Source organism: Lineus longissimus, chromosome 17 (genome assembly GCF_910592395.1).
Source record: "Lineus longissimus chromosome 17, tnLinLong1.2, whole genome shotgun sequence".
NCBI lineage: Eukaryota > Metazoa > Nemertea > Pilidiophora > Heteronemertea > Lineidae > Lineus > Lineus longissimus.
The window spans coordinates 184,668-212,465 of NC_088324.1; the positions used below are offsets into that span (position 1 = coordinate 184,668).

The window sequence follows — 27,798 nt, forward strand, 5'->3', positions numbered from 1 at the left end:
CCAGGGTACATGTGAATGGACACAGTCGTCGTCAACTGGGGCCTACCAGTGGTTGTCTGCAAGATGAATGAAGATTTCAGTTACGCACAATCTCACCAGATGGAGGAAGTGTGACGTTAACATCATGTCTCCATGGAATCAATAACAGCATTGTGCAAGAATAATACCAGGAGGCTTACATCTGTGGTTACGGTTGTACAATTGCGGAGCATACATGAATCTACAAATAAAAGATTGGAAAAAGCACTAACCTGTGTTAAAAGTCTTCCTTCATGATTTCTGATTTCCTCAAATCGATCTCTTTCTCAATCGATTGAAGTTCCTGATGGTCTTTGAGAATTTTAAAGGAGAGTTTTTCCATACGTTCTTTTTTCTTTTTAATCTTGTCTAGCAATCGATTTCTGTCCTTCCTGAGATCCCTCAAAATGTCGTTTGAGTTGCCTGGAAGCTTTCGAATCGAAAGTAAACTTTCATAAAAGTGTGCCAATGTTTGTGATCTATCGGTCACGGGCAGAACTTGCGAATTGGACGTTTCCATTGGTGATTGTTGCTGCATTTGCGGCTGAACATGTTGTTGAAACTGTTGTTGCTGCATTTGCGGCTGAACATGTTGTTGAAACTGTTGTTGCTGCATTTGCGGCTGAAACTGTTGTTGCTGGGATGTGCCAGGATTTGAAAAATTGGATCCTTCCATTATTAGAGACTTATGATGTGTCACACAGCGCTTAAATCTGGTGAGAGATATTTCATCAGAATAACATTTGCCTTTAAACCATAGTGATATTCAGTTGTACAATGGCCATATCAGATGTTGCAATCATTAATTATTTTTGCTTGTCAAAGACATGAAAAGGCCTATTGTGTCTTAATGCGTTTATCCGACAGAATTTTCGAAAAATATTTTCAGCGCTGAAAATTATTTTTGCGTCGTTAAAATAATGTCTCGAAATTCTGTCGGATAAACGCATTAACGAACAATAGACCATTGTAATACTTTGGGACGTGAGTATTGTTTGGTAACATATGTTACCATGTACATGCAGACACTGTCAACATTATTTTCAATAGATTCAAGCAACAATGATTAATCACTGTAACAGCTGTCTTGTAGGCCTACAGCATTTATTGGAATACGCTGGGACTGTCAAGATGTGCGAACTTCAAGGGTTCATTTCTCTGCCATTTCTCAATGGATATTTGCAATGATGTATCCTTGGAAAGCTATTGACGTGTACTTTCTGTTGGAATACAGTAAGTCATGATTACATTAACCCATTGAACTCTAGTATTCCCTTACCATTTCATTGCAACGCTTCACTGGGAATCTCATGAATGATAGAATATATGTATTGTGGTGTCTGGTTCTTAGGGGTTTCTAAGCTAATTTGAGACAAAAAGGCCTGTAAGGGCTTTTGTTAAAATAGCTTAGAATTACCTAGATTCCTACCACCACAATACATATATTCTTCCTCTCCCTAGTTAATGTTTAATCCTTCAACAGAAAAACACTTGAAACTTATAAACTTTAGTGCACCCTTTCGGTCATGTGGATGGAGATCCGTTAGCAATATCGTTTATGAAGGAAAATGATAACCGGTTTAAGAAGACACGCAAAGGGATGACAAATTTGGCAAAAATATTGGCCTTTGTAGGGATAAACCGAAGGACGTTCCGATGCTTGTATAGATAACTGCAGCATATGAAAGATTCTATGGTATGCACTTGGTGGACACAGAGTTTGTGAAGAGAACCGATGGTTCCATTCGGTCGGGATGTATACAGTAGGTGCAAGGAAATCATATTACGGATACTCTAAATATGTTGACATAACCGTTGAAAGCACATGACGGGGGCTTTCTGATGGTCCCCTCAATATTACCCTTCCACGGGTAACGGACGTTGATCAGCTCGGAAACCAATGTTCTCGGGTAAAATCAGTTCGTAATTCGTAATTTGCAATTCGTGAGATTTGTGGAAACTCGCTATGTCAATTGAAGCGCAAAAACGAATCAGACATGTCTCGAGGGGTCTGTTTTCATGTTCGTCGTCGACAGTTTTTTTCAAAGCTCTTTAGGTGAAATCAATTCAAATGTTTGAAGAGTAAACTGATTTTGGATTTTAATCGAATATGCCATATGGACGTTAATTTAGACCCAGTTTTAAAGGAGTATGTCAAAAAAACATGTTCACCTACAGCTGTCACTTTTATCAAATTGTGTCAATCAAAGGCTGCTTTCATCTCTATTATAAGAGTGTCGATTAATACAAGTTGTAAATACTTTGTAAATACTGGTCAGTGACCAATTTCGCCATAAGACGTGTATATGAATATGACGAATGTGTCCCTGGTACACCAACAAACCTTTTGAAATTCACTCATGAACAGTACATCTGTCGACCACGTCAGAAGAAACAAGATCCTTACCACATGAAGCCACCCATGAAACCAAAGAACAAAAGACCTATATAACCTCCTGTAACTCAACGCCTTTAGGGCAAGTTTCTCTTTACATAAAACGTGTTGTCAGCAAAACCCTTTGGCGTTTTCAGCACTTCTAAATTTGCCAGATGTTGCTTATTGTGTTTCAGGCAGACTTACGTAGGGTTGGCACTGAAAAGACAATTATCATATTATAATTAATTTTTGTGAGCACATCGAAAGATTTGATAAACTTATGTATCATCGGCACGATTGGAAACAGAAAAAAAACCTTCTATTGAAGTTATCGTTTTTCTCAAAATATACAGTTTTTTTCATCTTTAAAACGAATCAGGAAAGATATGAAAGACTAAAGACGAAACGCTTGCATCAGTCCTTCTCTTTACATAGATGCATACTATTATACGGCTCTAGGAAAATTCGTCCCCGGAAAGTTCGTCCCCGGAAAACTCGTCCCCGGAAAATTCGTCCCCTAGGAAAATTCGTCCCTGGAAAATTCGTCCCCGAGGAAAATTCGTCCCCGAATAATTCGTCCCCGAGGATAATTCGTCCCTGGAAAATTCGTCCCTGAGGAAAATTTCGTCCCCAGAATATTTTTCCCCGGAAAATATGTCCCCAAGGATAATTCGTCCCTGGGAAATTCGTGCCCGAGGATAATTCGTCCCCGGAAAATTAGAGAAAAGTTGAAAGTTTCTGACATTACTTTCTAGTAATAACTACTACTTACTACTTTCGACTTTTCTCATTCAGTGTTATATCTCTATTTACTACCCTACTATCTAGTTACCTACTCCACTCTTTTCATAGTAGGTAGAGGTAGGCAGGCGAAATAGTTTATTTCTTTACAAATAAGTATTTTTACTGGTCAGAATGAAAGAAAAACTCTAAATTCTTCAATAAAATATTTCGCCTGCCTACCTCTACCTATTAAAAAATAGTGGGGTAGGTAACTAGCTAGTAGGGTAGTAAAGAGAGATGTTACACTGAATGAGAAAAATCGAAAGTAGTAGTTATTACTACAGTCCATTCGACAAGACTTAAGAGTCTTGGAAAGTAAAGTCAGAAACTTTCAACTTTGTAAAATTTTCTGGGGACGAATTATCCTCGGGGACGAACTTTCCAGGGACGAATTATCCTCGGGGACAAATTTTCCGGGGACGAACTATCTTCGGGGACGAATTATCCTCGGGGACGAATTTTCCGGGGACGAATTTTCTTGGGGACGAATTATCCGGGGACGAATTTGCGGGGACGAGTTTTCTGGGGACGAATTATCCGGGGACGAATTTTCCTGTAACCCTATTATACCCACATCATGGAATTACGTAGGCAGAGATATGCCTGCATATATATTTCAAGTAAGGCCGTAACAAAATGTTCTCTCTCAAAATCTAGCTCCTCGAGTTCTACAATTAGCTTCTACCCTTATATCTCAATTTTCTGAACGCAGATCCTGCCACACGATCGTGCTGCTCGTGGAATAAGATGCCTGATTTTCTCTTTATTGAAATTACGAAAGTGTACCCTTAACTGTAATCTCATGCTTGAATGGCCAACATTTTCTGTTCCAAATTCTATTGAGAGCGGAGACATATATATAATATGTTGACAGGTGTGAGGTGCCGAAAGCTACCACAAGGCTAAAACTTTGGTATTGGAGTTTTATTTCACCTATTGGGAATGACAAGGCCTTGCTAGGTTATTCTTACCCGAACCGTCAGAACAATAACTTAGTTATTGCTTGGTTAAACGGACATATCGGGCGAAATATGCCTGGTAGATGACGAGACTGTGTCTGTGGTTACTGGGCATACGCCGCCAGATCAAGAACAAAAACAGTGGACGTATTCACGATGTAATTCGAATACCGTCATTCAAGATAAGAATATATAATTCATCACATGAGAAGACTGCTGTGAGGGAAAACTCATCGTCAGGTAAACCTTCGTATTCTAATGATTTACCCATGTGGTAGAAAGAGCATCGTGTTTAAACTTACCAGGTTTGGCTCTACTTATGATCAGCTTCCTAAGTTCATCGATCTGGGCCTTACCACTGACTGCACATCTCATCAGCGTTGTTCCGGCCAGCTTTCCCGTGAATTTGGACCCACCATTTGCCGGCCTGAGTCCAACGTACAAATCACCCAACATGTCTCGGAGTCCTATGGCACCAACATTCTTGATGACAACATTACCATCGACCCACATCACCAAATTGCCAGTTTGTTGACTGTAGCTGATCCCTACGAACGACCATTTCTTAGTTGGTGGAGCAATATGAAATTCACCAAGGCTGCGTCCAGTATGGGCATCCATGTTGATCAAAAGCTTGCCTTGATAAATGCACATGTGAGTTCCGAAATCTCCTCTTCCTCTCCACTCCACGATTATTTCGTCTCTAAGCACGTCTTGGTAAAGATAAGTCGCGATTGTGAAACTATCACGCTCAATATCCAGCTTTCCGTCACTGGTTATCTTGACGTAGTTATGCCCGGTGAAAACCCATGCGTTGATACCTTCAGGGCCGGTGGTGAGAGTTGTGGCTCCTACGGTAGATAGGGTTAGGCCACCAAGGCCGCTTGGTTTGGACTCGATCCTAGGTCCGAGAAGAAGCCACGAACCACAGCTCGACATACCACCTGAAACAGAAATCGAACATTTAATCGACAAACACCAAGGCACTAAGGGTGTTTTACAAAAGTAGTCATTGTTTTACGAAGGTAGTCATCACCAAAATTTGGAGAACACCAAGCTTTTAAATGCAAATTTTGTAGACATGTGACACATTTGAAACAAATAATGAATAGGAACATAAAGTAGGGCCAAATTCATAAAGGGCGTTTGAGGGTTAGTCGTCTGTAACTTCTCCCTAATCAGTTTCGGGGCCTATTCATATTCTGGGAAGATTTACATGAAGGACCTGAATCTCTCTATTTCGTAGTTAAACGCTGTTTTAAGCTAAAAGCCCTTTATGAATTTCGCATTACATCTTTAACATCAAATCCAGTTATATGACAGAGATGGCGCATCTGGTTATATGAGAGAGATGGTACGGATGCATCTAGTTATATGAGAGAGTTGGCCGTGGGGTAATTTCGAGCCGAAATACGCCGCTCGGATGCTGCACAAGATGAAAAGTTCTACTCGGAGCTCGATATCGCAGCCGAGTGCGACCAATTGCACTTTTATCCCCTAGATACACTCAGAATGACTAACACAACACTGTATATAGATTGATTATGGACCGATTTGGCCAAAATTTGAGAAATATATATTTATTTGCCAAACCGGCTACATAGAGAGAGCACTCACTGCAAAAGTCCAAGTTGTAGAGTAGATCGTTGCGTTAGCTTAGCTACTTTTTGCGAGTGAGGAGACAGCCTCGTGCTGTCTCCTTAAAACAAAGAACCAATTTGCATACTTTGAAGAGTGATGAGAATAAAGCAGTTCAGATCAGATCGAACTACTGTCTCCCAGCATAAAGTCTATTGTGATGGATGACTTCCTCATAATATGCATTTGGAAGCTGTTAAGAAGCTGATGCCGAATTGCAGAGAGGCCCACATACCCCATGCGCTTCGATGGCAAACGTTCCTACGATACGCATGACATTAGGGTCAGATGGTCAGAGTTTTTCGCCGAAATAGGCCTTGCTAGGTTATTCTTACCCAAACCGTCAGAACAATAACTTAGTTATTGCTTGGTTAAACGGACATATCGGGCGAAATATGCCTGGTAGATGACGAGACTATGTCTGTGGTTACTGGGCATACGCCGCCAGATCAAGAACAAAAACAGTGGACGTATTCACGATGTAATTCGAATACCGACATTCAAGATAAGAATATATAATTCATCACATGAGAAGACTGCTGTGAGGGAAAACTCATCGTCAGGTAAACCTTCGTATTCTAATGATTTACCCATGCGGTAGAAAGAGCATCGTGTTTAAACTTACCAGGTTTGGCTCTACTTATGATCAGCTTCCTAAGTTCCTCGATCTGGGCCTTACCAGTGACTGCACATCTCATCAGCGTTGTTCCGGCCAGCTTTCCCGTGAATTTGGACCCACCATTTGCCGGTCTGAGTCCAACGTACAAATCACCCAACATGTCTCGGAGTCCTATGGCTCCGACATTCTTGATGACAACATTACCATCGACCCACATCACCAAATTGCCAGTTTGTTGACTGTAGCTGATCCCTACGAACGACCATTTCTTAGTTGGTGGAGCAATATGAAATTCACCAAGGCTGCGTCCAGTATGGGCATCCATGTTGATCAAAAGATTTTCTTGATAAATCCACATGTGAGTTCCGAAATCTCCTCTTCCTCTCCACTCCACGATTGCTTCGTCTCTAAGTACGTCTTGGTAAAGATAAGTCGCGATTGTGAAACTATCACGCTCAATATCCAGCTTTCCGTCACTGGTTATCTTGACGTAGTTATGCCCGGTGAAAACCCATGCGTTGATACCTTCAGGGCCGGTGGTGAGAGTTGTGGCTCCTACGGTAGATAGGGTTAGGCCACCAAGGCCGCTTGGTTTGGACTCGATCCTAGGTCCGAGAAGAAGCCACGAGCCACAGCTCGACATACCACCTGAAACAGAAATCGAACATTTAATCGACAAACACTAAGGCACGAAAGGTGCTATCATCAAAATTTGGCGAGCACCAAGCTTTTAGATGCAAATTTTGAAGACATGTGACACATTTGAAACAAATAATGAATAGGAACATAAAGTAGGGCCAAATTCATAAAGGGCGTTTAAGGGTTAGTCGTCTGTAACTTCTCCCTAATCAGTTTCGGGGCCTATTCATATTCTGGGAAGATTTACATGAAGGACCTGAATCTCTCTATTTAGTAGTTAAACGCTGTTTTAAGCTAAAAGCCCTTTATGAATTTGGCATTACATCTTTAACATCAAATCCACTTATATGACAGGGATGGCGCATCTGGTTATATGAGAGAGATGGTACGGATGCATCTAGTTATATGAGAGAGTTGGCCGTGGGGTAATTTCGAGCCGAAATACGCCGCTCGGATGCTGCACAAGATGAAAAGTTCTACTCGGAGCTCGATATCGCAGCCGAGTGCGACCAATTGCACTTTTATCCCCTCGATACACTCAGAATGACTAACACAACACTGTATATAGATTGATTATGGACCGATTTGGCCAAAATTTGAGAAATATATATTTATTTGCCAAACCGGTTACATAGAGAGAGCACTCACTGCAAAAGTCCAAGTTGTAGAGCAGATCGTTGGGTTAGCTTAGCTACTTTTTGCGAGTGAGGAGACAGCCTCGTGCTGTCTCCTTAAAACAAAGAACCAATTTGCATACTTTGAAGAGTGATGAGAATAAAGCAGTTTAGATCAGATCGAACTACTGTCTCCCAGTATAAAGTCTATTGTGATGGATGACTTCCTCATAATATGCATTTGGAAGCTGTTAAGAAGCCGATGCCGAATTGCAGAGAGGCCCACATACCCCATGCGCTTCGATGGCAAACGTTCCTACGATACGCATGACATTAGGGTCAGATGGTCAGAGTTTTTCGCCGAAATAGGCCTTGCTAGGTTATTCTTACCCAAACCGTCAGAACAATAACTTAGTTATTTTTTGGTTAAACGGACATATCGGGCGAAGTATGCCTGGTAGATGACGAGACTATGTCTGGGGTTACTGGGCATACGCCGCCAGATCAAGAACAAAAACAGTGGACGTATTAACGATGTAATTCGAATACCGACATTCAAGATAAGAATATATAATTCATCACATCAGAAGACTGCTGTGAGGGAAAACTCATTGTCAGGTAAACCTTCGTATTCTAATGATTTACTCATGCGGTAGAAAGAGCATCGTGTTTAAACTTACCAGGTTTGGCTCTACTTATGATCAGCTTCCTAAGTTCCTCGATCTGGGCCTTACCACTGACTGCACATCTCATCAGCGTTGTTCCGGCCAGCTTTCCCGTGAATTTGGACCCACCATTTGCCGGCCTGAGTCCAACGTACAAATCACCCAACATGTCTCGGAGTCCTATGGCTCCGACATTCTTGATGACAACATTACCATCGACCCACATCACCAAATTGCCAGTTTGTTGACTGTAGCTGATCCCTACGAACGACCATTTCTATGTTGGTGGAGCAATATGAAATTCACCAAGGCTGCGTCCAGTATGGGCATCCATGTTGATCAAAAGCTTTTCTTGATAAATCCACATGTGAGTTCCGAAATCTCCTCTTCCTCTCCACTCCACGATTGCTTCGTCTCTAAGCACGTCTTGGTAAAGATAAGTCGCGATTGTGAAACTATCACGCTCAATATCCAGCTTTCCGTCACTGGTTATCTTGACGTAGTTATGCCCGGTGAAAACCCATGCGTTGATACCTTCAGGGCCGGTGGTGAGAGTTGTGGCTCCTACGGTAGATAGGGTTAGGCCACCAAGGCCGCTTGGTTTGGACTCGATCCTAGGTCCGAGAAGAAGCCACGAGCCACAGCTCGACATACCACCTGAAACAGAAATCGAACATTTAATCGACAAACACTAAGGCACGAAAGGTGTCATCATCAAAATTTGGCGAGCACCAAGTTTTTAGATGCAAATTTTGAAGACATGTGACACATTTGAAACAAATAATGAATAGGAACATAAAGTAGGGCCAAATTCATAAAGGGCGTTTATGGGTTAGTCGTCTGTAACTTCTCCCTAATCAGTTTCGGGGCCTATTCATATTCTGGGAAGATTTACATGAAGGACCTGAATCTCTCTATTTAGTAGTTAAACGCTGTTTTAAAGGCCATAACTCCAGGTATTTGGCCATTTCCTGCTGTAAGACGATTTCAAAAGTTCACATAACAATTTATATAATACAGAAAACCCCATGCAATTTGATCCATCCATTTTGAAGATACAGCCTTTCAGGTGTTTGACAACTAGATCACCTAATCAGGCTAGCAACTGGCTTGTTAGAGCCAGGCGGCGGGTTCACCAAAGTTGTGATGTAGATCAGGCTATTGCCCTACTTGGGAGGACACATATCAATAAATGCTCTTAAAATTGATATATGATGTCTGTTTTTCATTGACATTTTCAATGTTCAAGTAAGAAAGCATACTTTTGCCCATGATAAATGAGTTTATTGTATTCCAAAAAATATTTTAATTAAATATTTTAATTTTTTGGGAAAACCGGTTACATTTATTTTAAAAGTCAAATCTCACATCTAGAAAGTGTTATTTGAGCTAATTCATGAAGTGGGGAAACAAAATCAATGCCAAAAATACATAGACCCCACAAATATGGTCCAATTAGGTGTTCTAGACAATTTAGGCAAATCTATAGAACTTAATTAATTTTTCAAATTCGATTCTTTTTACAGAAAATTGCATCAAATACATCAATTTATACAATGCTTAAACTATCATAATGTATTTCTAATTCAAAGCTTCGATATACCTTGTAATAAAGTAAGGTAATACAGACAAATTTATACTATTTATAGTAAGAAATCCAACGTCAGCCTGATCTATGTCAGTAAACCTGCCGCCTGACTTTACTTAGAAACCTAACCAAGGCTGTTACATAACATGTAAACAAAGCCGTTAATTTGCTATATCTCTGGACTGGGTTCTTCAATTTTGATCAAACTTGATTTAATGCGGAGCTTTAAGTCCAGTGTTTGAGGATTTGTACATGTCATGCAATCATAAAAGCAGGAGTCATGGCCTTTAAGCTAAAAGCCCTTTATGAATTTGGCATTACATCTTTAACATCAAATCTAGTTATATGACAGAGATGGCGCATCTGGTTATATGAGAGAGATGGTACGGATGCATCTAGTTATATGAGAGAGTTGGCCGTGGGGTAATTTCGAGCCGAAATACGCCGCTCGGATGCTGCACAAGATGAAAAGTTCTACTCGGAGCTCGATATTGCAGCCGAGTGCGACCAATTGCACTTTTATCCCCTAGATACACTCAGAATGACTAACACAACACTGTATATAGATTGATTATAGATCGATTTGGCCAAAATTTGAGAAATATATATTTATTTGCCAAACCGGCTACATAGAGAGAGCACTCACTGCAAAAGTCCAAGTTGTAGAGCAGATCGTTGCGTTAGCTTAGCTACTTTATGCGAGTGAGGAGACAGCCTCGTGCTGTCTCCTTAAAACAAAGAACCAATTTGCATACTTTGAAGAGTGATGAGAATAAAGCAGTTCAGATCAGATCGAACTACTCTCTCCCAGCTTAAAGTCTATTGTGATTGATAACTTTCTCATAATATGCATTTGGAAGCTGTTAAGAAGCCGATGCCGAATTGCAGAGAGGCCCACATACCCCATGCGCTTCGATGGCAAACGTTCCTACGATACGCATGACATTAGGGTCAGATGGTCAGAGTTTTTCGCCGAAATAGGCCTTGCTAGGTTATTCTTACCCAAACCGTCAGAACAATAACTTAGTTATTGCTTGGTTAAACGGACATATCGGGCGAAGTATGCCTGGTAGATGACGAGACTATGTCTGTGGTTACTGGGCATACGCCGCCAGATCGAGAACAAAAAAAGTGTTATGTATTCACGATGTAATTCGAATACCGACATTTCAGATAAGAAGATAATTCATCACATCAGAAGACTGCTGTGAGGGAAAACTCATTGTCAGGTAAACCTTCGTATTCTAATGATTTACCCATGTGGTAGAAAGAGCATCGTGTTTAAACTTACCAGGTTTGGCTCTACTTATGATCAGCTTCCTAAGTTCCTCGATCTGGGCCTTACCACTGACTGCACATCTCATCAGCGTTGTTCCGGCCAGCTTTCCCGTGAATTTGGACCCACCATTTGCCGGCCTGAGTCCAACGTACAAATCACCCAACATGTCTCGGAGTCCTATGGCTCCGACATTCTTGATGACAACATTACCATCGACCCACATCACCAAATTGCCAGTTTGTTGACTGTAGCTGATCCCTACGAACGACCATTTCTTAGTTGGTGGAGCAATATGAAATTCACCAAGGCTGCGTCCAGTATGGGCATCCATGTTGATCAAAAGCTTGCCTTGATAAATGCACATGTGAGTTCCGAAATCTCCTCTTCCTCTCCACTCCACGATTATTTCGTCTCTAAGTACGTCTTGGTAAAGATAAGTCGCGATTGTGAAACTATCACGCTCAATATCCAGCTTTCCGTCACTGGTTATCTTGACGTAGTTATGCCCGGTGAAAACCCATGCGTTGATACCTTCAGGGCCGGTGGTGAGAGTTGTGGCTCCTACGGTAGATAGGGTTAGGCCACCAAGGCCGCTTGGTTTGGACTCGATCCTAGGTCCGAGAAGAAGCCACGAACCACAGCTCGACATACCACCTGAAACATTTAATCGACAAACACTAAGGCACGCAGGGTGTTTTACAAAAGTAGCCATTGTTTTACGAAGCTTTTAGATGCAAATTTGGAAGACATGCGACACATTTTACAAAAATGATGAATAGGACGTAAAGTTTACATTTTTATCATCAAATCTAGTTATTTAAGAGGGCTTACTGGACTTTGCGCAAAGAAAGCAACGATCGCAATGGGAGAGCGACCATTATTTTTGACACCGCCATTTTGTCTTCCTAAAATTAACCTTTGGCTAAAACGGCCACAGAATATCCGTACCTCCATATTGTGGATGGTGTATTGCTTGGTCATGGGTTCCATTCTTGGGATTAACTCCTCAAGAACGTAAGCCATGGGTTTGAATATGTATATATTTACCCCTCATTAACGTGATGTTGTAGCGCGTTAGTCATAGATACAATTCTTGATTGTTACTCCTCGATGGGGTGGTGAAGTGCTTCAGTCATGGGTTCGATTCTGAGATTCACTCTCTGGTGTGGTGCGGGTCTCATACCTTCCATTCCTCGCGCTGGCACCACCTTTCCATCCCCACTTGTAGCCCCTCTATTCATGACCATAGCAACAAATATCTGCACAGTTAGATGCTGGCGCCACCTATCAATCCCCATGAACCAACCAAAATCGATACTCCAAACTACCCTAATGTCATTAGCTCCCTTTAAATGCAATGGTTTGCACTGGTAGCGCCCCCTATGACCATAAAGACAAATATATGCTCGGTTAGATTCTGGCGCCAACTATCCATCACCATGAACTTATATTCCCAACTAACCTTATGTGACAAGATAAGTCCCTTTATTTCATTGTCATAATGGATAATATATATAGCCTCGTTTTCACCACAGAGGTTCGGATGAGAAAACCATAACCGCTTGGGTTGGTGCAAAATGTGGAAGCTTTTCAAAAGCATTTAAAACCACATTATTCGATATTCAATTTGAGATGTTTTAGAATAGAAATTGATGCCTCACTGTCGGTATTGATGATCTCACCCAAACCGCTCGGGTAGAGCTAAAATATTGGCCAAAATCTCGGCTACGTCTGGGTTTTGGTCTACAATTTAGCTTTACCCTCGCGGTTTGGGTGAGACAATCAATACCTCCAGTTCGGTACCAATGCCTTAAATATTATACTCCTCTGTTGCCACTGACACAATTTTCAAAAACTTCACATGATTAGATTTTCCACAGTTATTCATTGAAGTGTTAAATAAAACAGTGTGACGTTATATTCACTTTACAAACTCGCCCATTAACGCATTTGAAACTACCGAAATGTAGCAGGTATTGACATGGCTTGACACTAAAGGCAACTGAAATTATCAGAAACTGCTGCCGGGAAATGTGAGGAATAATTATGGTTAACTTACCCGAGGGTGCGACAGCCGGAGCTAATGAAAGAGCAACAGCTAAAACAGGCAACCACAGGAGAAACATGATGATGACTGTGAGGCGGTCGCAGCCAGAATGACGAGTTTATGACAGAGTTAAGATTTTAACCAGGCAAGATTTTGATGTCAAGCAGACGGTTTGACAGCAGATGTTGAAAGCTGATTCGGTCTTAAGTCTGGCTCTGTTCATTGGCGCCACTACTGCTCTCTGCAGCTGACATGACATGTTACTCTCCCCTTCCAAGTCGATGAAGTACATGTAGACTCGATGCTGGATAATCACGTTAATAGTACATACAGACTTTATCTAATTTCTTAGTGGTGGTTGTGAGAGGTGAACTATTCAACATGAAAGCTACATGACTGCACCAGTTGGCTACTCGAACCAGAGAGATCCTGAGAACTCATAACGAGCCAGAGGAAACTTCGGAAATCGTAGCCCGGCAGTTTTGTGAAAATCAAGAAGAACAATTCTACAAGGGCTTGCAATGCTTCGATGAGGTGGACACTGGGAACATGATCTTTCGATTCGCTTCACTCCGACAAAATGTTTTAAGTACCAGCACTGTTACTGGTCCTGGACTTTATAACTCTTTGATAGATGACGGAAATGATGAATCACTGGACAAGCGGGGTATTGGCACAATTAGATGGGAGCGGGAACTTCATGGTGTTGTAGTACAAATAGCCTGGGTCAAACTTGATATGGATATGGTCTCAATTGAATTTCACCCCAAAACACAGAACAAGTGGGGTTCAATTCGGTGCTTAAATTGACACCACCACTTAAGTTTTAAAAATACACCCGATGTTGGAGTTGGCATCAAGAAACATGATCACTCCACGGTACGAACAAATCTGCTTTAGTCTGTGTAACCTTAGATGCTGCACATCTGTTTCATTGTATTTAAAGGAATCGCCGTTTTACCCGAATTGATTGCAATGGTTTCTATCATAAGAGTACATATTTCAATGGATTAGGCATAGAAAGAGTACATGTTACATTTCAAATCGAGTTGCACCACACTTTTTCACACTAGTGAGAGCAAATCAATCTCATTTGCTTCAGTAACAGCATACAGGCTCTAGTTGTTCCAACCGATAGTCAGAAATAAGTAGAATATCGTGATAAAGGAAAGTGAAATAACTAAATAACACATTTCAACTTGTACGGTCAGATGCTCTTTCGGGAAGGTCGACGTTCCAATTTCTTCATATAGATGGCGACATCGTGGTACTGGCAGGTCACCTTGTCTTTGGGAAGTGTCTATCCTGACAACTGCTGACCATGTAGATAACACTTCCGTCTGATCTGATTCTTGGGCAGGCCGCTAGTTAGCAAATATGTATATATATCTCGTTAATGAATGGCCGGAATCGTATAAAATCAGGATCTTTTCGGGATTTTCAATCCGAGTTGTAAGCCAGATATAAAATGTTGCTTCACTTTGCTGCCACTAATGCAGAAGGTGTTTTACCTCAGTGACCCGTTACATGTACCGATCCAGCACGACAAAGTCGACCTGATTGTGACGGGACATGTCTTCAGTTACGTAACCGTCATTTTAGCAGACGACCCGAACCATTCTTGCAGAGGTGAACTCATATCTTCGCCTCCTGTCGGGCCACTCATGCTTTAATTATAACCACGGTTGATAAATGAAGAAACAAGTCATTACAATAACCACAAACATTTAATTAACAAATGACTGAGCGGCAAATGTACAGCGTGACTTTATATACAGTAGCAAGAGAAAACAAGCATTGCTTAAACTCAAAACAAGTTCATCGTGAACTCTAATCTTCCTACATGCGGGAGAATTCAACTTACCTCGACGCGAGTCCATGTCATAAAATTTTCTAAGTTCTGATAATACCGTAATATAGTAGGGGTAGCAAAATAATGGATGGAACAGCTTGTATTACCTGTACGAATGGTGGTATTTTGTAGGCCTTCAATCAGCCCCTCAATCAATCGAATGATGTAAGGCCTAGAAATGTCTATAGGGCATGACACGCGCCTGATCAAGGCCCACACTGCAAAATTTGTTTTCCAAACGAAGACGAATGATCTGCTTTTGGATTATTTTGGTTCTTTCCTCATGCTGTTTAAATACGGCGATGGACGAGGCTGGGGGACCGCGAAGGCGACGGCTTCAGGCATACTCCTTACAGCAAAAAATCGATTATTTGGATGAATATTGGTTAGCTCATTTAGAAGGGCTGGAACATGGGCAGACACCAACTCATTTTGGAAGATTCCGAAATATTCGGGCGCCGACATTTCGGGACTGGATAAGAAACGAAGATGACATTAGAACTGAGTTTGTAGAGGGTAAACGACGACGATGACGAATGAGAAGATACTGGTAAGCAATCGATTTCCACAGGCTAAAGGAAACCTATCGCGAAACGCTTGTAAAAATGGGGAGTTTTGAACGGCCCGGTTAAAACCTAAGGTGGAAATAAGCTTCCATTCTTAAAATTTAGCAGTTTCGAGTTCCCCCGGGTCGTGAGCTGGCATCAAGGTAACATTGCATATCGTGCATAACATTACTGACTCCAGTCAATTAACTGCATAAGATGTAATCACCTATTTAGTTATTTTTACAACGTTCAGCCAGTCTAAATAAAGATTTTGATCTCTTTAAGCATAAACTATTTGCTTGTTCACAGAAAAGTCATATGATTGTATAGAGCTGATAATTAGGCCATTGTTTGTGCTTAAAGGTTTCTGGCCCGAGGTGGAAGATTCTCTGGCAGACTGGTATCGAAATAGAAGGATGCTGGGTTTTCCCGTAGCTGGGAAAGATCTCACAGGACAAGCAACGAGGGAATTTCGTCAGTGGATCGGGGAATTGCCAGATGGAGATATGGAACTCTTAGAGAGGGACCGCCCCCATAGACTGGACTTTCGGGCATCACAGTCATGGCTGAAGGGATTCATGCAAAGGTGAATCATATTAATGTATTACGTTTCTATTGTTCGTTGACCCTAACGGCGTCGTCCCATTTCTATCGAAGAACGCAGGCACAGTACCATTCACTTTCGGTCCGTGTAATAGACATGCTTACATATAAAGACTTAACGTTGTGATGGAACTATACGCTTCATGTTGTGATGGAATTAATTCACAGACATGGGAATACATTTAGTGTTTTAGTATACCCTATCCCTGCTGTGATCCTGTAGGCCTAGGCCATCATCGCCGACTCAAATTCGGAAGCACACACGAAAAACGCCATAATACACATCTGCAATACACACTTCAGTGGAACAACGCTCAGCGGACATACCTTCCTCCGCATGACATGGCTCTACTGCCATTGGCGAACAGAATATATTGACATTGAGTGACAGTGTGACGAACCAGTGGAAAAAGCCCGATCTGGGAAGAAGTTCTTTTTGATCGAACTTTATAGAGAGGTGTTCCAATGAGGAACCTGCGGAACTAAAAATCTAGATGGCAGCACCAGTACTAAACGGTACACTTCCAGTGCATTTTCTAATAAAATTAAATTTTGTTGATTTTCTCTCTAAAACTCATCAAAGTAAAATTAGGGACCAATAAAAGAACATTTTTGATGCTATTTCCCCATGTAGAGTAATTAAGGGATGAAATATTCAATAATCATTGACCAGGGAAATAGCTTTCTCATTACAACCACGGTCCACTTGCCTGCAGGGTCCCCTATTGGCACGTTTTCTTGTGCAGGTTCCTCATAACAGAGGTCTAATTGGAAGCTGAACATAACAAATTTGGGGAAATCAATCCGTGTTTTGAGGAAAACCAAGATTTTCACTCGGGCAATACTGACAATAATGAACCATGCACACAACGCACGCTGATAGGACATCAGTTTTCCCTCACTCATTGGTCAAACATTCATATCTGCAGTGAGACCGGCGGCCATTTGTGGTCAGTAACTTTCGAACAAGAGCCTCTCAAGGTGCAGGAAATAACCACTAAGACCTAATCATATCTACAGTAAGCTAAATTCGAGACAAATCCGAATTATTACCTCTTCAGTATTAAAGAATGCACTTAATATGGGATATGTCCCAATCTCTTAACCATTTAGTTGAGGACATTCATTTTGGTCAGCCAATATATGTTACTGTGTGGAGCCACCGGAGAGAACAGCGCATTATCTACCAGCTTCAATAGCATTCCGCGAAGTTACTATTTATAGCTCACAAGGTCATTTGCATAAGATATTGATGACGGTTTAGTCACGTGACAGTCGGACATAGACACTTATTTCTACGCATTTGAGCTTATTTCAAAGTCAATTATCTTTGACCCTGCATTGTTTTTAACATGAATGATACCATAAAGTCAGAGAGAGAAATATTCAGAACAATTATGTAGTATTTCCAACACTCGGACATGTGCCAGATTGAATCTAACTGCCCTGAGAGATGTTGGCAAGACAGCATATACATATGTATACTCGACATCAGATTATTCAGAATCAGGTATTCTCATTGTTCAGTATCACCCCTTACCCGAGGTTAAAGAATACGGAATTTAACAGCCGGAACATTGACTTGTTTAGCCACGGATCATAACAGTCTACACTTCTTATTTCCATTATTGGTCTGCAATTTCACTGGTTTCATTGCAGCCTGCACAGCCGTGTTGAAAACAGTGGTCAAGTTCTTCTGCGTCAATGCGGAGCATTCAATGTATCTGTAAGCACCTATCGTCTTGGCCATAGCAAGCCCTTGCACGTTGCTGATTGGTTTCTTATTCTGATGACATAATATATCGATGAGGTCATCGTCCTCGCGCAGGTCCTCTTTAGTCCCGATTAGAACTATTGGGACGTTCGGAGAATAGTGACGGATTTCTGGATACCACTTTACGCGCACGTTTTCTAGTGAGGTGGGGCTGATCAGGGAAAAACACACTAGAAACACATCCTGAAAACAACAAAGAATAAGAATAACTACATTATCTATCAAGGGGAATCATCCTATGTGTTAAAGTGATCTCCTACCGATCTTCTGCAAAGTTGAAAAGGAGCGCTATAAGGAGATTGACAAGGTCACTCCAGTAAGAATTGTATTCACCCGAATGACCCGTTAACCATGGCCTGTGCATGGACGTGTGTTGCCTCCAAGGAAACCATACCTCCTGTTCACCAGTCGCAGTGTAGGCCTACTGAATGAACGTTAGCTTTCATGATCTTGTACCTAAACCTCTCTATTAGCATCCTGGATAGTGGTGCATAATGTAGGATGAGACAAGACCACAATTGATTTTGTAAGCCTTTTAGCAGTTAAATTGTCAATGTTTGACCGCGACGCATCAAAGAACGCGTCAAGTAGTGAAACTGAAATTCGGATATGATATACGGGTTAGTCTTGCGAGTAACTGGTGCGATTTAAATTGGTGATTGACCACGGAATTTTTTTTTTAAATTGACAAGTTTGACACAAGTGGACATTTTTACCCATAGCGGCCATTTTCACTCCAAATTTGAACCACCCCCCTATGGCCAGGTTGTCGAAATTCAATATTATTTTTTTACCAAACAATTTATTTATATCTGTGGACTTGCCACAGCAAATATTTTTTCAATACCTCTCCAAATATGTACTTTAGAGTAAAAAACATGCACTCGTCTAATAGATAGGCCTGGACCCTCCAACCTATGAATATTCATTAGTGGTCTTGTCTCGGATATGATATCATCAAGTGGGACCCAGGATATTCCCCGGAAGCCTGATATTCAGCTGGGAGACAATGTCCTGAACCCACATTACAGGGTTCACGAGGAATTCCATCATTATCGTTAGGTAATGGTGTTCTAATTATCAAGATAAGCACTTCTGACATTAAGCCAAAACTACAGTGTTCGACCACCACAGGCTCCGCGACGTTTAAGGACTTCCGGGCCATTTAATCCATTTTACAAATAATGTCCATCATATTTTTGTACAGGTACCAACATGTTCCATAACTCTTTTGAATGAAAAGGTTGAAAAAAGAGGAAATCACCGAAAGGGATTATTTCATCATTGGACATTGTCATTGGTGAAACGCTTACATGCTTTGAGTACGGTATAGGGCGGAGGTTGGGGGGTTATATCTTTTTTACTCACCGTCATTGGATAAGATAATGGTCTCAGCCTGTCGTAGTCTTCTTGGCCGGCTGTGTCCCACAGGTTCAGTGAACACGGCGAGTTGTCCACCATGATATTGGCCGAGTAGTTATCAAACACGGTCATGATGTAGTCATGGCTGAATGTGTTGTTGGCGTAGGTCATCAGCATGCAGGTCTTCCCCACAGCGCCGTCTCCCACCACCACACACTTGATGTGATCCATGGAAGTGTTGCTTTGACGTCAGGACGACTCTCCAAGGTGATGGTGACCTCTCAAATGACAAGGCGCGAATTCCTTTAGTTGTCGATAATGTCACTCTCAGTCGGTCACGGCCTGTGTTGCCTCCGTCAGATCGGCAGCGCCTCTCACTTAAATATTGCAACCGCGCGTGTTAAGACCTACCAAAACGATCCTTGTTTTCAACGTCTGCTTATGGAGAGTATTTAAATTGGATCCTTGTTTTCAACGTCTGCTTATGAAGAGTATTTGAATTGGAATGATAGCGTCTCAAAAAAGAAAAATTATTAGAAAATTCAATTGGGCTTACACAGCATGATCCGCCTACTATATCCTATTCCGGTTGTTAGCCTCGTGTGATTTGGCCGTCATCGTCAATCGGACAAAGACGAGATCATTATATACTCAGGATCAAATTGGAAACAATGACGTCATTTGTTTATTGACAGGGGGACCTCACACTAATACTTAGACCATGTACAGCTTGCAGGTGTAATTGTATATGAATTAGGTCATGCCTCGAGGTTACCAGTTCACGTCACAAGTTCATGGATATTTGCCCTACTTCTCGTGTTACAATACATACCATTTAGTCCAATCACGGATTATCGAGCGATCATTATGGATTATTATGATGACTGAGTATTATCCAGGAAATAGTCACAGTGAAGCCTTAAACACACCAGGAAGAATGCAAATACCTTAAAAGGTATTTCCTATATCATTGTCACAACTTCATTCTTAGAACTAATCTCGTTTTGATCATGGTTGAAAGGGAGAATCTTTCTTCACGTCAAAAGGAGTAAATCAACTCTGTCCAGGGCCTGGTTATTTGAAAAAAAAGTGTCACTGCCCGTGGGGTTTCCTTAACTTGGAATTATCTCCTTCAGCCGTTAGACTTGAAATACCAGGCAAAAAGTTAACGCCAGAGTTGGTGACAAAATTTGCTTTGAACAACTGGACCCAGCACGGTAAAACCCGCCCTCTATAGATAGAGACCAACATCTAGACACCTCCAACGAAGGCAACTACTGTAAACTCCGTTCTGACGCGTCTAGCGAATGGCCAAGGAGAAAAATGCTGAAGGGTCCAGGGAATGGCCAAGGAGAAAAATGCTAAATGGTCTAGCGATTGGCTAAGAAGAAAAATGCTAAAAGGTCTAGCTATTGGCCAAGGAAAACAACGCTAAATGGTCTGGCGGTAGGCCAAGGAGAAAATGCTAAAGGGTCTAGCGATTGGCCAAGAAGAAAAATGCTAAAGGGTCTAGCGATTGGCCAAGGAGAAAATGCTAAAGGGTCTAGCGATTGGCCAAGGAGAAAATGCTAAAGGGTCTAGCGATTGGCCAAGAAGCGAGCAATGCTAAAAGGATGTCCATTTTCCATGTGGAGTTCTGTCAACTGACGAGCGTCTCAAACCACACTATAATTGATTCTCTCCTGACTGAAGCGTAAAGACCAGACTTCGGTGAAAGTTTACGATCGATATCATTTCATACTTGACCCACTATTGTCAGTGATGACGCTTCTCCTGGTATGCTATAAATATGTTTGTATATTTGATCGGAGAGGTCAGATAAGTTGATTTACCATACACGGAAGATTGCGCAGACATTTCTTTAACCACGGTAGTCATCGTCTGCCACTCTTTGGAATCTGACCACATTACTGGCAAATCGAGGTAGGATAAACATGTAGTTCACCTTCGTTTGAACTCCTATCCCTCTCTATACCCAGTGTTGACCGTGTGGATATCAGCCGAATTGTGGCAACGTCATCATTCCCAAATTGTCCAACAGGGCCCGTTAAGTACTAAAGTGTGAAGGATGGGATAATTGTTGTCGTACAGGGGTGGACCTTTTCATGCACAGCAGTAGATATTTCGCCGAGTCTCGTGGCTGAGTAAAGGACAAAGAACGGCCGAGTTTATAGTGTTGTTCAAATGGCTTCTCTCTTTTATCTTTAAAGGTTTGGTTTTCTATTGCACTCCAAATAGACTGATCTATGTAAACAATACTTAAGCGGAATCCCAGAAACCACCCTACAAGAGTTCAGAATATACATCAGATGAAGCATTGTCAAGTGCCCTATTAGCTACCGAAGCCGATGACGCACAGTCACTCTCTCAACCTCCAAATAAAGGACACTCGCACTACTAAGAAAGGACACTCTCGAAATATCGAACGAAAGGGAACAAGCCATTCCAACAACATTATAGAGAAAGAACACTTCTTGTGTTAGAGATGTCGTCTGAGAACATCGCCGATGATGACACCTCGTCTGTCGCCCAATCTGGTGATGGCAAGGTCCAGATAAAGTGCGTGGTGGTCGGCGACGGTACGGTGGGAAAGACGTGCCTGCTGATAAGCTATTCCACAGATACCTTTAAGGAAAACCATATCCCCACCGTGTTTGATAACTATAGCACAAACGTCATGTTCAGTGGCGTACCAGTTAACCTTGGACTCTGGGACACGGCGGGGCAAGGCGATTATGACAGACTGCGGCCGCTGTCTTACCCTAATACCGTAAGTATCATGCTCCATCATTTAAAAATCCATGGCACAAGTGAGCGCCTTAAGTTTGAGCTGATGTGAGCGCCTTGCTACCCAAGACAGTCTCGGTTGAGACCAAAGTTTGAGCTGAAGTGATCGCCTTGCTACCTAAAACAGTCTCGGTTGAGACCAAAGTTTAATGGCAGGTATGCGCCTTGCATGGCAAGACAGTGCCGGTTGAGACCAAAGTTTGATGGTAGGTATGCGCCTTGCATTGCAAGACAGTACCGGTTGACACCAAAGTTTGATGGCTGGTAAGCGCCTTGCATTGCAAGACAGTACCGGTTGACACCAAAGTTTGATGGCTGGTAAGCGCCTTGCATTGCAAGACAGTACCGGTTGACACCAAAGTTCGATGGCTGGTAAGCGCCTTGCATTGCAAGACAGTACCGGTTGACACCAAAGTTTGATGGCTGGTAAGCGCCTTGCATTGCAAGACAGTACCGGCTGAGACCAAAGTTTAATGGCAGGTAAGCGCCCTGCATTGCATGACAGTACCGGTTGAGACCAAAGTTTAATGGCAGGTGTACCATAGCTACATGAAAAAACACTACTAAATTACCAGAAGAAACACAAACCCTGAAGCTGTTTTACACAAATACACAAACACACTTTATTTACATAAGCAACTTAGGTAATGGTCTATATGGTGGCAATGTAGAGCTCTCTGCTATGAATGACACTTGCACAAACACATCAGTCAGTCAATCTGGTTGAGAAACACATATCCAAAGAAGCTCCAACTCGTAGAAACACAGTTATGTACTCGTAGAACGTAGAAACACAGTCATGTACATGTCGATGACGTCACAGAAAAAGTGCAAGCCCGGTACCGGAAGTGAGTGACAAAAGACAAGTCACGATTGCGCAAACAGGAAGTACAGATATCCGACGTATATCCACGTAAAACGTTGCGTATAAAGGTTACATGTAAAGGTGCTCCTTGCGGCCGCCACAGACACTTGTTACGAACGATGTAAGCAGTGCTACGAAATGTAGCCAAAATGTATGGTCTATGCACACACGTGCTTGGCTCTATGCATAGTTACGAATTAAAGAATTGTCAAAGCTCGAGACACACAGTAAATCTTTCTTTCCATCAGTCGTGGAAAGAACGTAATAGAAATACTCAAAGTTCGGATCCTTGAATACGAATAAAAAACACAGGAGCAAACGTCCTCCCGGTCTTCTCACACCACAGCTGTGTATACGAATGGGGCGAGTATAAGAAAACTGATAGAAAATGAACCTATGCACTTACGTAAGAAGGTAAGTGCATAGGCCTAAAATAAACTGTGTTTGTAAACAAGTCTCTTGATGGCGTCCACCACAAGCCAGCACCATACATGTTGTAACAAAATAATTAACTCAGGTCCTATTTGACCAACAACCGAACAGCAGGTAAGCACCTTGCATGGCAAGACAGTACCGGCTGAGACCAAAGTTTGATGGCAGGTAAGTGCCTTGCATTGCATGACAGTACCGGTTGAGACCAAAGTTTGATGGCTGGTAAGCGCCTTGCATGGCAAAACAGTGTCGGTTGAGACCAAAGTTTGATGGTAGGTAAGCGCCTTGCATTGCAAGACAGTACCGGTTGAGACCAAAGTTTAATGGCAGGTATGCGCCTTGCATGGCAAGACAGTGCTGGTTGAGACCAAAGTTTAATGGCAGGTATGCGCCTTGCATGGCAAAACAGTGCCGGTTGAGACCAAAGTTTGATGGCAGGTAAGCGCCTTGCATTGCAAGACAGTACCGGTTGAGACCAAAGTTTGATGGCAGGTAAGTGCCTTGCATTGCAAGACAGTACCGGTTGAGACCAAAGTTTGATGGCTGGTAAGCGCCTTGCATTGCAAGACAGTACCGGTTGAGACCAAAGTTTGATGGCAGGTAAGTGCCTTGCATTGCAAGACAGTACCGGTTGAGACCAAAGTTTGATGGCAGGTAAGTGCCTTGCATTGTAAGACAGTACCGATTGAGACCAAAGTTTGATGGCAGGTAAGCGCCTTGCATTGTAAGACAGTACCGATTGAGACCAAAGTTTAATGGCAGGTAAGCGCCTTGCATTGTAAGACAGTACCGGTTGACACCAAAGTTTGATGGCAGGTAAGTGCTTTGCATTGCAAGACAGTACCGGTTGAGACCAAAGTTTGATGGCAGGTAAGTGCCCTGCATTGTAAGACAGTACCGGTTGACACCAAAGTTTGATGGCAGGTAAGTGCCCTGCATTGTAAGACAGTACCGATTGAGACCAAAGTTTGATGGCAGGTAAGCGCCTTGCATTGTAAGACAGTACCGGTTGACACCAAAGTTTGATGGCAGGTAAGTGCCCTGCATTGTAAGACAGTACCGGTTGAGACCAAAGTTTGATGGCAGGTAAGCGCCTTGCATTGTAAGACAGTACCGGTTGAGACCAAAGTTTGATGGCAGGTAAGCGCCTTGCATTGTAAGACAGCACCGGTTGAGACCAAAGTTTGATGGCAGGTAAGCGCCTTGCATTGTAAGACAGTACCGGTTGAGACCAAAGTTTGATGGCAGGTAAGCGCCTTGCATTGTAAGACAGTACCGGTTGAGACCAAAGTTTGATGGCAGGTAAGTGACTTACATTGCAAGACAGTACCGGTTGAGACCAAAGTTTGATGGCAGGTAAGCGCCTTGCATTGTAAGACAGTACCGGTTGAGACCAAAGTTTGATGGTAGGTAAGTGACTTACATTGCAAGACAGTACCGGCTGAGACCAAAGTTTGATGGCAGGTAAGCGCCTTGCATTGTAAGACAGTACCGGTTGAGACCAAAGTTTGATGGCAGGTAAGTGCCTTGCATTGTAAGACAGTACCGGTTGACACCAAAGTTTGATGGCAGGTAAGTGCCCTGCATTGTAAGACAGTACCGGTTGAGACCAAAGTTTGATGGCAGGTAAGCGCCTTGCATTGTAAGACAGTACCGGTTGAGACCAAAGTTTGATGGCAGGTAAGCGCCTTGCATTGTAAGACAGCACCGGTTGAGACCAAAGTTTGATGGCAGGTAAGCGCCTTGCATTGTAAGACAGTACCGGTTGAGACCAAAGTTTGATGGCAGGTAAGCGCCTTGCATTGTAAGACAGTACCGGTTGAGACCAAAGTTTGATGGCAGGTAAGTGACTTACATTGCAAGACAGTACCGGTTGAGACCAAAGTTTGATGGCAGGTAAGTGCCTTGCGTGGCAAGACAGTACCGGTTGAGACCAAAGTTTGATGGCAGGTAAGTGACTTGCATTGCAAGACAGTACCGGTTGTTTCCAGTTTGATGGCAGGTAAGTGCCTTGCATTGCATGACAGTACCGGTTGAGACCAAAGTTTAATGGCAGGTAAGCGCCTTGCATGGCAAGACAGTACCGGTTGAGACCAAAGTTTGATGGCTGGTAAGCGCCTTGCATGGCAAAACAGTGCCGGTTGAGACCAAAGTTTGATGGCAGGTAAGTGCCTTGCATTGCAAGACAGTACCGGTTGAGACCAAAGTTTGATGGCAGGTAAGTGCCTTGCATTGCAAGACAGTACCGGTTGAGACCAAAGTTTGATGGCAGGTAAGCGCCTTGCATTGCAAGACAGTACCGGTTGAGACCAAAGTTTGATGGCAGGTAAGTGCCTTGCATTGCAAGACAGTACCGGTTGAGACCAAAGTTTGATGGCAGGTAAGTGCCTTGCATTGCAAGACAGTGCCGGTTGAGACCAAAGTTTGATTGCAGGTAAGCGCCTTGCATTGTAAGACAGTACCGGTTGAGACCAAAGTTTGATTGCAGGTAAGCGCCTTGCATTGTAAGACAGTGCCGGTTGAGACCAAAGTTTGATTGCAGGTAAGCGCCTTGCATTGCAAGACAGTGCCGGTTGAGACCAAAGTTTGATTGCAGGTAAGCGCCTTGCATTGTAAGAAAGTGCTGGTTGAGACCGGTTTGATGGCAGGTGAGCGCTTTGCATTGTAAGAAAGTGCTGGTTGAGACCGGTTTGATGGCAGGCGAGCGCTTTGCATTGTAAGAAAGTGCTGGTTGAGACCGGTTTGATGGCAGGTGAGCGCTTTGCATCCCAATACGGCCTCGGTTGAGACTATGCAAAGACAGTTGTAGGCCTTGCTAATTACCAAGGACAATAAGCCACCATACATGTTGCCCAACATAATATATATATATATATTTCATACATATATACATAATACATATCATATTTTTGCTCCAGGATGTTTTTCTTATCTGTTTTTCGCTAGTCTCCCCGGATTCATTCGTCAACGTGAGGGAGAACTGGCACCCGGAAGTGCGTCATTTTTCTCCAAAAGGGACCATTCCTGTGATTCTGGTCGGGACGAAGGCGGACTTGAGGAGTGATAGAGAGGCTTTGGATTATCTTAGGAAAAAGAAACAAGCCCCAATCACATACGAACAAGGCATTTCTTTAGCGAAGAGGATCGGGGCGGTGAAGTACGTCGAGTGTTCTGCTAAGACAATGAAAGGGGTACATAATGTGTTTGAAGAAGCCATTAGGTCCGTTCTCACTCCGAAGAAGCAATCCAACGGGCGCTGTGTTTTACTTTGACAAATATACGGATGTGCTAACTTTCGGTGGGAGAATCAAGGGCTACATCGGTGTGCATCAGCTAACCATACGTTGTAAAGTTTACCGTACTGTTATTGTGAAATATCATTATGACCAAAAGGACTGAGAATAGTGAACCAGGCCCGCAGCTAGCTTTTTGGTCCTCGTTTTTGGAGGTCGACTGAGATTAATTATACTCTGCGACCTGAAATAGGTCACATAAAAAACGTTCTATAATATGATGTATCCTTGCAACCTACAATAAAATATTTTTCGAAAATGAATCCGTAGTAGGTTAGTTTTTAGTTTTGGTCCTCTGGTTGTCCAATTGTCCTTTACCGCCAGGCGGGTGTGGTAAGGAGATTAACCAATTGTCCTTTACCGCCAGACGGGTGTGGTAAGCAGATTGTCCAATTGTCCTTTACCACCAGACGGGTGTGGTAAGCAGATTGACCAATTGTCCTTTACCACCAGACGGGTGTGGTAAGCAGATTGTCCAATTGTCCTTTACCACCAGACGGGTGTGGTAAGCAGATTGACCAATTGTCCTTTACCGCCAGACGGGTGTGGTAAGCAGATTGACCAATTGTCCTTTACCACCAGACGGGTGTGGTAAGCAGATTAACCAATTGTCCTTTACCGCCAGACGGGTGTGGTAAGCAGATTGACCAATTGTCCTTTACCACCAGACGGGTGTGGTAAGTAGATTGACCAATTGTCCTTTACCGCCAGACGGGTGTGGTAAGCAGATTGACCAATTGTCCTTTACCACCAGACGGGTGTGGTAAGTAGATTGACCAATTGTCCTTTACCGCCAGACGGGTGTGGTAAGCAGATTGTCCAATTGTCCTTTACCACCAGACGGGTGTGGTAAGCAGATTGACCAAATGTCCTTTACCACCAGACGTGTGGGGTAAGCAGATTGACCAATTGTCCTTTACCACCAGACGGGTGTGGTAAGCAGATTGTCCAATTGTCCTTTACCACCAGACGGGTGTGGTAAGCAGATTGACCAATATTGTCCTTTACCGCCAGACGGGTGTGGTAAGCAGATTGACCAATTGTCCTTTACCACCA

The 27,798-nt window shown here is 42.7% G+C and overlaps 3 protein-coding genes across 5 annotated transcripts; 1 reads left to right on the plus strand and 2 right to left on the minus strand.

Annotated features, from left to right (window-relative positions):
• Positions 1–8,589: 8,589 nt before the first annotated feature.
• On the minus strand, positions 8,590–13,282 carry LOC135501620 (uncharacterized). The gene is made up of 3 exons (XM_064793835.1): positions 13,239–13,282; positions 11,192–11,833; positions 8,590–8,969 (listed from the first exon to the last, which is right to left on the minus strand). The coding sequence occupies exons 2-3, from the start codon at positions 11,826–11,828 to the stop codon at positions 8,590–8,592; spliced, it is 1,017 nt and encodes a 338-aa protein (XP_064649905.1). The 5' UTR covers positions 11,829–11,833; positions 13,239–13,282.
• Positions 13,283–17,759: 4,477 nt separating this feature from the next.
• Positions 17,760–20,284, minus strand: LOC135501383 (ras-related C3 botulinum toxin substrate 1-like). Of its 3 annotated transcripts, none has more exons than XM_064793472.1 (3): positions 20,198–20,284; positions 19,372–19,880; positions 17,760–18,186 (listed from the first exon to the last, which is right to left on the minus strand). In XM_064793472.1, exons 2-3 carry the CDS (start codon positions 19,594–19,596, stop codon positions 17,827–17,829), a joined length of 585 nt encoding a protein of 194 aa, XP_064649542.1. In that variant the 5' UTR covers positions 19,597–19,880; positions 20,198–20,284; the 3' UTR covers positions 17,760–17,826. The 3 variants fall into 3 exon arrangements, with proteins under 3 accessions (XP_064649542.1, XP_064649543.1, XP_064649541.1); XM_064793473.1 differs by lacking the exon at positions 20,198–20,284 and having other exon boundaries at positions 19,372–19,645; positions 19,777–19,968; XM_064793471.1 differs by lacking the exon at positions 20,198–20,284 and having other exon boundaries at positions 19,372–19,968.
• A 908-nt stretch (positions 20,285–21,192) lies between these two features.
• LOC135501916 (ras-related protein Rac1-like) lies at positions 21,193–26,994 on the plus strand. Its single transcript, XM_064794352.1, has 3 exons — positions 21,193–21,288; positions 21,576–22,135; positions 26,368–26,994. The coding sequence occupies exons 2-3, from the start codon at positions 21,851–21,853 to the stop codon at positions 26,719–26,721; spliced, it is 639 nt and encodes a 212-aa protein (XP_064650422.1). The 5' UTR covers positions 21,193–21,288; positions 21,576–21,850; the 3' UTR covers positions 26,722–26,994.
• The last annotated feature ends 804 nt before the right edge of the window (positions 26,995–27,798 follow it).